Genomic DNA, 13,434 nt, shown 5'->3' with positions numbered 1-13,434 from the left:
AAAATCAAGACCATATTTACCTACAACTCGTTTACAGCAAATCCACGAAAAGATTTGCATATTGACAATTAAAAATAATAATAAAAGGAATCAGATTCCAATTCCATCCACATGAATGAACTACCTTTACCCACTGAAAATTTGGTGGGAAACAATTCTTTTCAGTGAATATAAACACCTCTTTTATTTAAGGGAATGTTTTATTTTGTTTCATGCAGATGAAAAGTGAAAACCATTGCAAAGTGCCGAGAGTCAAGAAGTGTAAAAATATTCAGGAAATAAATAGAGCCACTTAGAGACCCATAGCCAATTAAGAGAACGAACCACTACGAATCTACGATCACTTGTCGATTGTCCAGTGCAGCTAGCTGCCCCGTGTTAGGCCTCATCTAATCAATATCCCGCACCTATGTGTCTATCTTCACATTCTTGATCCGTCCAAAATATATAGATATCTAATCAAAAACTTGTATTAACTTAGGATTATAATTACTTTTTTTTTTTTTTACTCCACGCCAAGGTAAATTTTGTCAAAATGCCACGTGGTATTTTTTGCAATACTGTGTAGTGAAATATGTGTGCAAATAATTCGCTACACAGTGTAGCAAAATATGTCGCGTGTTATTTTGACAAAATTTATTGTTGACGTGACAATCTGGTATTTTTTTTTTTTTACCAATAGTAACAAAATGGTCACTGTTCCCATTTACTCGGTCAACAAACACGTCAATGACAAAAAAAATTGAGCGTTCACCGTTTGCCTATATCTTCGGCCCAAGTATTCGTTGCCATGTCCAAACTCCTTATTAATAGTATTTTATCCTAAAACCGACACTAGACTTATATTCCACGATTTAAATTACCAACCAAGTATTATACAGCAATTATTAGCAAGGCTAAAAGCCAACGACGTTGCTCGCATATGCATAAATTTGGATTATTCCCAAAGTATATTAGACTATATAATTTATGACAAAACTATCTAGATAGAAACACTTCAGTACAATTCGCACCGTCAGCAATTTTTCGTGATTTGAGAATTTCTAAATGTCATCATAAGTACTAAGTACTTGTCAAAATCTAAAATGTATGTTTAGAGGGGAGTATCTAACGATAGGTCAGTTGGAACTGAGCAGTTGAGGATGAGAGTATGTATTCGATCATTCTCAGTATTATATTTGGAAGAAGTTTAAAACTTTATTCCTGAACTCAGTCCGAACAGAATTACTTTCCGTGGGGGATAAAAAAAAATTAGTATCTAATACTCTCTTTAATTTTTTCTTCTTCTTAGTTCTTTTTTAAAAAAATAACTTTCCGTGGATGATATTTATTTTGTATTGAGGAGACATTTAAAGGCAAAAACGATGTCAGGACCCCTCAGCTCAGACCAGTAGAACCATTTAACTTGATTTATTCCTCCACTAGCTATCACAATCTTTTATATAATATTTATTTTTAAAATTAATATTAAAGTATCCAGCAATGTCAGGAGTCAGGAATAGGACAAACGAGTTTTGTATTAAAAAAAAAAAAAGGAAAAAGGAATAGGACAAACGAGTTTCATTTAGTGTGGAATGTGGAAAATGAAGCATAAATCCTATGGCGATGAGAAAACAGAACACAAAATAATTGCCAGCTATGCGCGCGGTGCCAAGGACAAAGTGATTGAGATAGAGTGACACACAACAAAGAAAAGAGTGGGGAAGACCGAAGCATATGCTTCCCTCAGAGTGCCCCCGAACTTAGCTTAGCTGCCAACTCAATCCAGAGACTCATTGGATTTTTCTCATGACTTATTTAGCTTTGCCTCCGGCAAAAGATTAGATACCTCATGCCCCCCATATATCTTACATTCTTCAAAGCAGCCCCTCGGTTCCTTTTGGCCTCTCTCTGTAGACGTGGACAACTAGGCTATCCACCAAGCACCAACCTACGTGTCTTCCACCTTTGGCTTATATTGACTATATATAAAACATAAAGCATACAAATTCAGCTTCCTTTTCTTTCCTTTTCCTTGTTCCCATTAGCAAGTAGCAGTAGCAACTTAGTCCCTTTTCCCAACATAAAAAATTGAACAGGATAAAATGCAAACTGGTGCTTGGTAAAGTAATTTTTTTTTGGTTGAAACCATGGCAATATGGGGTGGGAAAATTGTTTTTATCATGTTTGTTATGAGTAAAAGTAAAAAAATTTCAAAATATTTTTTTTCTATCATTCTCATTTTTAACTACACATGAAAAACGAAAATGTTATTTCATGTTATGGTATTATTTTTTTCTCACCAACTAAAAAAACACATTTTCACATAAAAAAGCTTATACAATATATCAGCAGATGTGTAAAAAATAAACAATTTTGTCATTTAAGTTCAGATTCCTATCAATATTTTACAATCAACCAAATATAACATCAGTAAAATTAACTCAACTTTTCTGGAAAAATTTTAACCTACTAAACACTTTTTTTAATTTACTCGGAAAAAAAAATTACCATATTCCCATAAATCTTTTTTTTTTCCGATAAAAAAATATTTTTTATCCGTAGGTTGGTCTCCCCGTGAGTTGGCGTATGCAGTAAAGATCATATCATCATAGAAGATGGCACCGAGAAGAAATTCTCCAGAATCAAGCTAGAGCCAAGAACACTAGTCTATCACATTAAATAAAGTTATTTATCCACAGTCGAAGTAATTTTATTGAACGTGTTTACAACAAGCACATTATTTTCTTAATGTTGCAATGTTTGGAAGGCAAGCTTATTCTTTAATTGAGTTGATGCACCAAACATGAGGGGACGTTTGACATAGGAGAAATTTTTCTTTATTTGAAAATTTTGATTTTTAAAAATAATTTTTAAATTCAGTTTACGATAATATCTGAAAATTTAAAATTTTAAAAATTTCAGTTAACTAAGAATTCGAAAAAAATCGGTGTACCAAAGGTTCTAAATGCCACCGAATAATAATATATCTCGCTTAAGCAAAAGAAGAAACCAGAAGACTCACCTGCGCCTTTTTTTTTTTTTTTACATCTTTTTTCAATTTTATTTTCAGTTCATGAATCACAGAATTTTGTAGAATACAAAATGACAGACAAATTGCCTGAGAAAAAAGGTCTAAAGAAGAAATATATAAACAACTAATATGTGATTACTGATTTTATCACAGAAGAGAAAAATAATGAAGGGGAGAAAAAAAAAAAAAAAGACTTTGCTTAAAATGAGAATTAAATGAAATAAACCGAGGCCAAGTGACAAAACAGCGATTACCCTTTGCTGTTAAAATCCATCAATGATGATTGATCAGTGAGTGTGTCCGTACAAGTCAAACGGTGCCCATAGAGAGTCAAGAGGGCAAGGCCGTTTGGAGTCAAGGCGGAGCCATGGCTTGCCACTACCGGACCAATGCAACAGGCTAACTGGACCAGGGTGCAAGTCTCTACAGCTACCCCCAACGTTATCGCCACCCAAACCATGCTGGTTCCAGCGATGCTGAATGGGCGCCACGTGTCCTGCGAAAACAAGCAAGAACGGCGGCAACGAACCAAGCTGGTAGATCCTATCGCTCTTTTGAATTTCCATCCACCTCTCAATCCGCTTCGTGTACCCTTCCTTTCTCCATCTTACCAGATCCATAACCATCACTCCCGTGTTGAAGTAACACGGTTTCCGCTGCGCAAACGTGCCGGAGAACCGCTTGTCCGACCAAAACCCCGCCGTGAAATACTTTGTGAAGTTTGCGTGGCAGTATTCCGGAGCCCCGATTGTCCGAGAACCCAAGCTTGTACTCCACAGTTTGGAAACATCATCCACAACAACGAGATCCGAATCCAAGTAAATAACTCTGTGGACGCAACTCTCCAATAGATCCGCAAGGTAATTCCTAGCGTAATTGAGTGGCTGCTCCAGCGCTTGCCTCACCGAAGTTGAAATCAGGTTTTTCACAATGTTTGGATCGAAGTAATAGACCTTGAACTTCAACTCCGGGAACGTGGATTGAACCAAAAACTCTAGATTCGTCTCTGAGACGAGGAAGTGGAAGAAGATGCTCTCAGGGCAGAGGGAATGTTGCAGGATGGAGTGAACGGCAGCAATCGAACCGCGCAGGTAATCGATGTCTAGGGTTATGGCGACGTGTACAAAGGAAGGGTCACACACAGTTATTTCCCCTGAAATCCAACCACATTCATCGGCATTGCGGAATGAAGGGGCTTTCCGGAAAGAAAATCGGTTATCGGTATCAGCGAAGGGTATGTGAAGGTGCGAGGATCGAATTGCTTCGGCTGGGTGAAAGGATTGGAGGGAGGGAGAGAGAATAATCATGAACATTGCGGCGGAGAAAAACCCGGAGAATCTCATAATCCACAACATTTCCTCGCACCGCAAAAAAAAAAAAAAAAGAAACCCTCCCTCCTACTCGGATTCGAAATCGAAACGGTGAGGATAGGAACTATAGGGTTTCCCTTCCCTTTTTAATAAGGAGACTATGGAAATGGAAAAGGAAAGTAGTTAGAATCAGTCTTTATCTCTATTGCTCTGATGCTTCTTCTTCTTCTTCTGCGAATGAGTGTCATGCAAAGTAAGGATGCCGTGGAGGCGAAGCGAGTTGGAGTATGAAAGGAGAGGAATCCATGGAAAGGCGTGGTGCTTAAGTGCGCACACTCACGCTTTCTAATCTTCCTCTGCCTCTCTTTTTATCATTTTTTTTTTTCCCACTTCAATGCCTCTGCCTCCCCCTAATATGAGTTCTGTTGCAACAAAGAGATTAATATTGGAACAAAAGGGGGGCGATAAGAGTGTGTAGTGGCACGGACTTGTCCATAAAAGAGAGCTTTTTTCTTTCCAGCTTAGCGATTGCGTTTTCCACCGCTGAAATGCAGCGCACGCTTTTAAAACAATTATTATCATTTTTGTGTGAAATTTGTAATCTTTATATTATGAATTCGTGCCTGAATTTAAAGCAAAACATTAATATACTTCATTTTTAATGGAATGGAAAAGGGGCATGGCTATAACTTAAAAAGTACCAGCTGTATTGCCTTCCTCGGAATTGACTATAGTATCCCCCGAACCATATTGTGTTACCCCCACCCGCCCACCCCTTTCGCCCGAAGGATTCTACCATGTCCTGCCTGGGAGTGGTGCACCAATGAGCCACCAATATAACCTGTTGTTATAGAGGGTTAATCATGGTTTTATTATTAACTTTTTGTCTTTTATATATTTTTTACTAGTTAAGTATTAATGAAAGGGAAATCATTTGCATAGATTGATTTCTCATGTTATTCTTCTTCTTCTTCTTATTTTTTTTTTTTCTTCTAAATATTGGTGGGATTCATTTTATTTATCTTTTAACATGATATAACTTCTCTTTTCTCATACTACATGAGATAAGTAATCTCCCTTAATAAAAGGGGAAAAAATTTGTTCAATAGTCATTTTTGTTAAAATAATTATTTTTTATTTAATAATTAAATTAAAAAAATTCTCATTTTTTTCATTATAATTTTTATTGTGTAACTATTTCTCTCTCCATAAAACAATGTAGTTTTGACTAAAATAATATATAGTGCCTGTTTGAATGACTTTTTTTCAGAAAAAAAAGAACTTTTAAAGTCCATTTGGATATTTGTTTTAAAAAAAGTCAAAAATTTGTTTTTTTTTAAAGAAAAAAATTTTAATTTATAAAAAAAATAGAAATCAATAGACAAATATTTTTTTTCGAAAATTAAATATTTTTTAAAAAATCTAGATAATTTTACTTTTTATAAAAATTACTTTTAAAATAAAAAAAATATAAAAAGTTTTTTTTTTTTACAAGCCCATCCAAATTGACCTATAATTTTTTTTTTGACACATTATATTTTTATATTGTTTAAAAGAATAAACACTGATAACTAAATAAAAAGCCTTTGTTTCAAAATTTGTTAACCACGGTCACAGCGCAGGATTTCTTTTCAAATATTGATAAAAAAAGTAAGCTTTTTTATGGACTCAGTTGCAATATTAAAACAAAAGTAACTTGAGCACTAATGAATAGAGGTGTTCATCAACCGATCCAAACCGCGAAAATCAAACTGAAAAATCGATAACCGAATAAATCAAAAACCGAAAAATCAAAAAACGAAAGAAAATCGCAAATTTTAATTGGATTGAATCGGTTTTCAGATGGGTTGATGAAAACCGATACAATCCAAACCGATCCAATATATCAATTATCCTCTACTTACTTGTCATTTCTCCAATTATAGCCCAAAAATTTCTAAACTTAAGACCTATTAACTCATCAACTAAACCCAAAAAAAAAATTTAGTCACGTCTCATCAACTATAGTATTGTTTACTGATATTTTTGTATTTCAATTTTATTTTTTTTTACAAAACCAATATATAGAAAAGATGTTATTTGCACAATAATCATGAAACTAATTTTAGGATATTCAAAAAACCGAAAACCGATCCAATCCAAACCGAAAAAAATTGGATTGGATCGGATCGGATTTGAAAAAAAATCTAAATCGAATGGATGATTACATGATCAAACTGAAGGAATTGGATCGGATAAGTTTTGCTTTCAAAACCGATCCAATCCAAACCACGAACACCCTTACTAACAGACCATTTTTAAGGTGTTGTTTCACCTTGCACTTCTAAAATGCACCTTAAAAAAATACAAAAAATAAAATATAAAATGTACCTTAAAAAGGAGTGGTGCTTCCATGGACCCTTGACTTTACCTGCAAGTCAATAAATTTTGTGTTTTTAATTACGGAAATGTTATTCTTCGTCGACAGGAATATAAACAGTAATTTTTTTTTTTTTTAATAATATAAACAGTAATTTCTATAGAGAGAGATCGATATTTGAATTTTTTATTTTTTATTTTTTATTTGTTTTAATCATAAATGATAAAACCCACAGACAACTGTATCTGCTAGAAAATGGGCTTGTCAACTGCAATATAAGAAAATTCAACCCCTTTAAATTATCAACTTTTTCATCTGCACTCCATTTTAAGGATAATCTAATGGTCCACTTCTTAATAAAGGATGTACTGGGTACGTTTAACAGCCGATGCACCACTTACTTTACAGATTATTGTTTCCTTTATTTTGCATTTTAGTCTTCATGAATATGATTTTTTAAAATTGTAATTTGGTCTTTCATTTTAAATGAATTGGTCTGAAAATTGTTAGATTCAGTTTATCATACAATATCAACAACTTAAACATCAACGATTTTTCCAAAATTATCATACACTTGGTTTTGTTTTAAATTTGAAACATATAATCTAAAGACACATCAAATAAACCTTGAAAAAATTACACGATGTTACAATATCTCATTGATGCTTCAATTTATATTAATGAAAATTTATTGCTTAACAAGTTAATATTATTTATGTTGATTCAAATATTTACTAAAAAATCTATCATTACTAATATACTTTTATAAATAAGTATAGGTTGTATATATAGTGATTTCATAAATATATAAATACCAGTGGTATAACAATTTCTAAAATGAAATTACATATATAGAGAGAGGGAGAGATCGTTCAATTTTAATTTAATTAAAAATTACGAGTTTTACATTTTTAGTTTTTTTATTCAATTTTTTATTTTTTTTGGTTCGATTTTAGTTTTTAAAATTATCGTTAGGTTGCATCGATTAATAAACATGCTGCTTCCAGACCCTTTTACTTCTTCGTTGTCTCCTTTACTATGTCTTCGGAACTAAGGGTGAAGATAGATTAATCTTTAATTTAAATAGGTTACACCTCTGTGAAATATTTTATGTTTAGCTTGACGTGTTAGTTTTATATAAGTGCAAATTATTAGTCTGACCGACTTATATCAAAAAAATAAAAGTCTCAATCTAGGTCAGTAATCTATTAAAAATTTAATAATTAAAAAATAAAAAAGATTTATTATTTAAAATTATTAAAATATTAATTTTATTTACTTTAAAGAAAGTAAATAAAATTATATAGGTCGCTGTGTATGCTTATAGGTCTGGCATGTAAAAGAAAACTTATGACCTCTATTCTAAATAGACTTTTTTAAAAATATTAATCTATTCTATCTGATTATATAAAATAAGTTGAGTCTGACCTAATATGATAAAACATAAACACTATACGTTGGTCTACCTCATTTACAACCCTATTCGCAGTGTACTGATTTTCGAAGGTTGCTCATCTTATTCCACGTCCAAGTTTTCCAAAATCCTACCTGTCCTAGTTGGGACCATTTTGCAGTTCATCATGTTTAAGAGTGATATTATAGTGTGAGACACAGCATTTGCTGCAATTTAGAGATGGGTGATATTTCTAATTATGTAAATAGAAATGTAAAAAAGTATAAAATATTTAATTTAAAATTAATTATTCTACTTATTAATAAAAAAATATGAAAAATAATAATCATATAAAATTAGATTAATAATAATAAAAAAGAAAAATATATTAAAATATATAATTATAAAATTATAACTGTTGATTTATTTTTATACAATTGTAATATATATATATATATATATATATATATATATTTTAACACCATAGGAACATTTTCACTTCAAACACGTACAAAACGCAATACGCCAAGGCCGAGGTGCGAGAAAAAAGAGGTTATAAATTTGAGTGATAGGAGATGAAAAATTCCGCAGAAAGCATGTGGCTGTGGTAAATTTTTTTGTGTGCATCGGATTACCCAACTGTCACTGTGTATTACATTCAAACCTTCAAATATTGGGTTTTTGAGTAGATTAGATCTGTAGCCACATGTATGAATGTGTTGTCAACTCACTGAGAGGGTGCACTGTATAGGTACGGTGCTCCTGCATATCACAGCTGTGAGATTCCATGATTATAGTTCGTGTTGTGGTCTGGTGTCTGCTCTGCATCTCAGACCCTACACTTTCCTATCTTATGCTACACCCTCCAGCCTGTCATCCACTCCCCTCCAATTATTTGGTTCGGGTCTAAGCCACGTACCACGGATCGGATTGCACCCGTCTATCTAATACTCGACATTTGGTGTTTTGGTGCCTTCGTGAACCAGGTGTTAACGGACCGAACCGAACTGAGCTTCGGTTACTTTTTATGAATATAATTATCGGCATATGACCTGACTCATTTACAAAAAAATTTGGTTCAACCTGCTAACCTGTTAAAAAAAACAAGACAACAAAAATTTATCCAAACAGAATATATAATCAATAGCACTAGTAATTACATAAATATTCATAAATTCAATGTATATCCAAACAGCATAATATAGAACAAAATCATTCAAAAAGTCTGGTTAACCAATAAAATGAGACAAAATGGATTGAGAAGAGAGAACTATTACAAGTAGTATAAAAAATAAAATAAAAATTAATATACTAGGCCAGCCTGAGAGACTCTAAGGCCGAGCTTTTCAATTGGAGTTTGACGTCTTTTTATTAAACGAGCTTTTATACAAGTCAAAGTCTGGTTCTAATTTTTTTCTGCACTAACAAAAACTTGTGGGTCCCAGTACTATTTTTTTTTCGAGCGATGAGTGAGAGAGAGAAAGGTGATCATGGGAAGAATCCTGGCAAATCAAGTGAAGAACTTGACATTCTTCAAAGAAGTAATAAGAGGAATAAAGGTGAGGGAGATCAGTTTTCAAATGATGTATCTATGATACCTAGACATGAAGGTTGGATGGAAGATGAGAATGGCCAACGTTCAACCTGGAAGGAAATTCTGATGCGTCATAATGGAGAAGATGATGAATGGGAAGGAGAGGCGTCTGCCGAGGAAGACTTAGATGGGGAGGAACCTGCTGAGGAAGAGGATGTCAACCATGGAGGAATTAAGATGTGGGAGGAAGATGATGGGCGTACTTATTTTAGTTGCACCAAAAGAGCAAGGAAGAGAATGAGGAAACCTTGGGAGAAAGCTCTGATTGTTAAACTCCTTGGGAAGAAAATTGGGGTGGAGTTTATGAAGAAAAAAATAAATGTCTTATGGGCTAGAAAAGGCAAAATCAATGTCACTGATATTGGTAATGACTTTTTCGTAGTCCAGTTTAGTGAGAAGGATGATCTCAATTTTGCGTTGAACGGTGGTCCATGGATTGTTTTGGGTCATTATTTATCGTTGAGGAAGTGGGAACCAACTTTCAGACCTAATAGTGCTGGAATTGCTAAGATTGCTGCTTGGATTCGTCTACCGGATATTCCCATTGAATTCTATGATGAAGCTTTTTTTAGAAGGATTGGAAACTGGTTAGGCAAGATGATCAAGGTAGACAGCAATACAAATGCTCATGTAAGAGGACGGTTTGCAAGAATATGTGTGGAACTGGACCTATCTCAGCCATTAAAGGGTGATTATGTGCTGGAAGGATTTACCAAACAAATTGAGTATGAAGGATTAGGGCTCATTTGTTTTGGTTGTGGGAAATATGGACATAGCACCGAGAATTGTTCAGCTGCTCCAAAGCAACGCAGTTCATCCGATATTCATAATGACGATCAAATTCATCAAGAGGAACCTGGCAACTCAGAATTCCATCGAAGTAAAGGATTGGGACCTTGGATGGTTGTTAATCGTCAACGCAGGAGCCGGCAACCTCCTCAGACGGCCGGTGCAGTCCAGCCAGGCGCTGGTTCAAAAACGTTACAAAGGAATAATGATAAGGGAGTTATGACCAGCGATAATCATGGAGATAATCATGGTGATAAGAGAGTTATGACCAGCGATAATCATGGTAATCATGGTAATAAGGGAGTTATGACCAGCGATAATCATGGAGATAATCATGGTGATAAGGAGGAAATTACGCAATCACGGTTTGCAATCTTAACAGCTGGACCTATTAATGAGGAGGATCATAATCAAATAATTAATTCTGTTACTCCTCATATGGGGGCCCCTCAGTTTGAAATTCCTCAGAAAATATGGACTAAATCCAAAAAGTCCAAAGATACCCCTAGGACTAAATCAACGGTTCCTACTATGCATACGGCTCATTCTTCAAGCACGGGTAAGAGGTGTCCAGTCCAGAGTGAAAATCGTGAAGATCATACTCCCATTCCACCATGTCCATCAATTGCTACTTTCATGGCGGTTAGTCCTATGCAAGCAAATCAACATGATCAGGAAAATGGGATGAAAGCAGATAGCACTTTGAACCAGAATCAAGAGCAGTTATATGACACATTTCATAAAACTGGTCCTGATATATCAGTTGACAACAGCAGCGACATCCAAAATCCTGAAACCTCAACCATCTCTACGTGCATGGAGGTGGACAGAGTTCACCAGGAAGATATTTCAAGAATGAAGGATGCAAGAACCTTGGAGTCTTGCGTTCAACATAGTTTTTAATGAATTTATTCTTCTGGAACTGTAGGGGAGCAGTGAAACCCCAGTTTCAAAATTCGCTTTTTCTGTTTACTAGGAAATATAAGCCTAGTATTGTAGTGATTCTAGAACCTCGGTGTAGTGGTCAAAAAGCTTCTGACATTATCCGAAAATCTGGGTTTAAGCATGCTTTTGTTCAAGAGGCAGAAGGTTACTAATGGGGTATTTGGATCCTCTGGAATGATGAGACTGGTCTCGTTGAAATTATTAATCACACAAAACAGTTTGTTCATTTTAAAGTTCAGAATTTTCATGTTCCTTCCTTTTCTTGCACGGCAGTTTATGCGAGTCCTAGGGAAGAAAATAGAAAGGAGCTATGGGATGATCTGCTAAACATTAGTCTCCATTGTAATGGGCCATGGTTGGTGGCTGGGGATTTTAATGAAATAGCAAATCGGGATTAGAAGAAAGGTGGTTGTAGAGTTAACTTAAACAGATGTTCCAATTTTGCAAATGTTCTTCATAATTGCAAGCTGCTGGATCTTGGAGGATCAGGTCCTTGGTTTACATGGAAGGGTCCGAAGTTTCTTCATCTTGATCGTGTTTTTAAGAGGCTGGACCGAGCCTGTGCTAATGCAAGTTGGAAGACTACCTTTACTGATGCTGGCGTTAAGGTACTTCCACGGATTTATTCTGATCATAGTCCCATTTTGGTCTACTTGTCTAACTTGGACACAGGTTGGAAAAATCGTCCCTTTCGCTTTGAGATTGCTTGGATGGAGCATTATAACTTTACTCAGTTTCTGGCTAGGAGCTGGAATGTTGTGAAAGACACTAGAACGAATCTGCATGATCTGACTCCAAATTTAAAAAGATGGAACAAGATAGCCTTTGGCAACATTTTCAATAGGAAGACTAACCTATTGCATAGTATTGCAGAAATTCAGAATCATGTTGATTATCATACCAACTTATCTCTCCAATCTAGAGAAAAGGAGGTTAGGAAGGACCTTGATGCGGTTCTCATACAAGAAGAGATCTTATGGTTTCAAAAAGCCAGGGTGAAATGGATAAATGATGGGGATAGAAACACCAAATTCTATCACATTAAAACAGCTACTCGAAGAAGTTCGAATAGGATTCTTGAGTTAAAAAATTCTGATGGGATTTGGGTGAAGGAAGCTAGACAACTTCATCAATTGGTAACAGATTTCTATAGCAACTTGTTTAGTGAGGAAGTCCTTAATCGTGATTGGGTGAAATCAAAGACTACTTGGCCTCTTCTGCACGATGATCTGCTATCTAATTTGACTCGTAATCTTTCGGATGACGAAATTTCAAAAGCTGTTTTTAGTATCAATGGGTCAAAAGCTCCAGGGGAAGATGGTTTTCCAGCTGCCTTTTTTCATAAGAATTGGAGTCTTATTAAGACTAATGTTATTAAGGATGTTAACATGATGTTTCAGAATCCCAATCTGATTCACCTTGTGAACTCGACTCTTCTGGTCCTCATTCCAAAAGTAAAGAGACCTGAAAGTGCTAAGCAGCTCAGACCAATCTCTTTGTGCAATGTCATTTATAAAATCCTCAGTAAAATTCTGGTTAACAGAATGAAGCCCCTAATGGAAGAGATGGTGTCTCCCTTCCAAGCTAGTTTTGTTCCTAAACGACATATCCAGGACAACATCATCATCACCCAAGAGCTGATCCATTCAATGCGTAGAATGAGAGGAAGAAAGTGTTTCATGGCAATTAAAATCGACTTGGAAAAGGCTTATGATATGTTAAATTGGGAGTTTGTTCGTAAAATTTTGGATGAAATTCAAATCCCACACTGGTTCACAAATATTATCATGAATTGTATCAACTCTGATAAGGTCTTAGTGCTTTGGAATGGAGCCATTGCAGGTGACTTCCTTCCTTCAAGAGGAGTTCGTCAGGGTGATCCTTTATCTCCCTACATTTTTGTTCTAGCCATGGAAAAATTGTTTCATCTCATTCAAGATGCGGTTGACAATAAGAGATGGAAGCCAATCTCCGTGGGATCAAAAGGTCCTAAGATAGTCCATCTGATGTTTGCTGATGATTTGATGTTGT

General features: G+C 35.0%; 2 protein-coding genes across 2 annotated transcripts; one reads left to right on the top strand and one right to left on the bottom strand.

Moving 5' to 3' along the window:
- Positions 1-3,300: 3,300 nt before the first annotated feature.
- Positions 3,301-4,368, bottom strand: LOC133308842 (probable galacturonosyltransferase-like 7). Its single transcript, XM_061509565.1, has one exon. It carries the CDS (start codon positions 4,366-4,368, stop codon positions 3,301-3,303), a length of 1,068 nt encoding a protein of 355 aa, XP_061365549.1.
- Positions 4,369-9,540: 5,172 nt separating this feature from the next.
- LOC133308813 (uncharacterized) lies at positions 9,541-12,398 on the top strand (the record flags this gene model as incomplete). Its single annotated transcript, XM_061509524.1, has 4 exons — positions 9,541-10,639; positions 10,787-11,336; positions 11,387-11,547; positions 11,893-12,398. Coding segments are annotated over exons 1-4 (2,316 nt in total), but the record flags the coding sequence as incomplete, so codon positions are not given.
- Positions 12,399-13,434: the final 1,036 nt, after the last annotated feature.

Source organism: Gastrolobium bilobum, unplaced genomic scaffold, assembly GCF_033153095.1.
Source record: "Gastrolobium bilobum isolate Gb01-03AN ecotype WA unplaced genomic scaffold, APGP_CSIRO_Gbil_v1 utg15473, whole genome shotgun sequence".
Lineage (NCBI taxonomy): Eukaryota > Viridiplantae > Streptophyta > Magnoliopsida > Fabales > Fabaceae > Gastrolobium > Gastrolobium bilobum.
Note: the sequence above shows the minus strand (reverse complement) of the source record. Positions and strands in the feature narration are given on the sequence as shown.

What these genes read in the sequence shown, in the direction of transcription:
- LOC133308842 (XM_061509565.1), bottom strand. Translation starts at nt 4,368, where the DNA reads ATGTTGTGGATTATGAGATTCTCCGGGTTTTTCTCCGCCGCAATGTTC.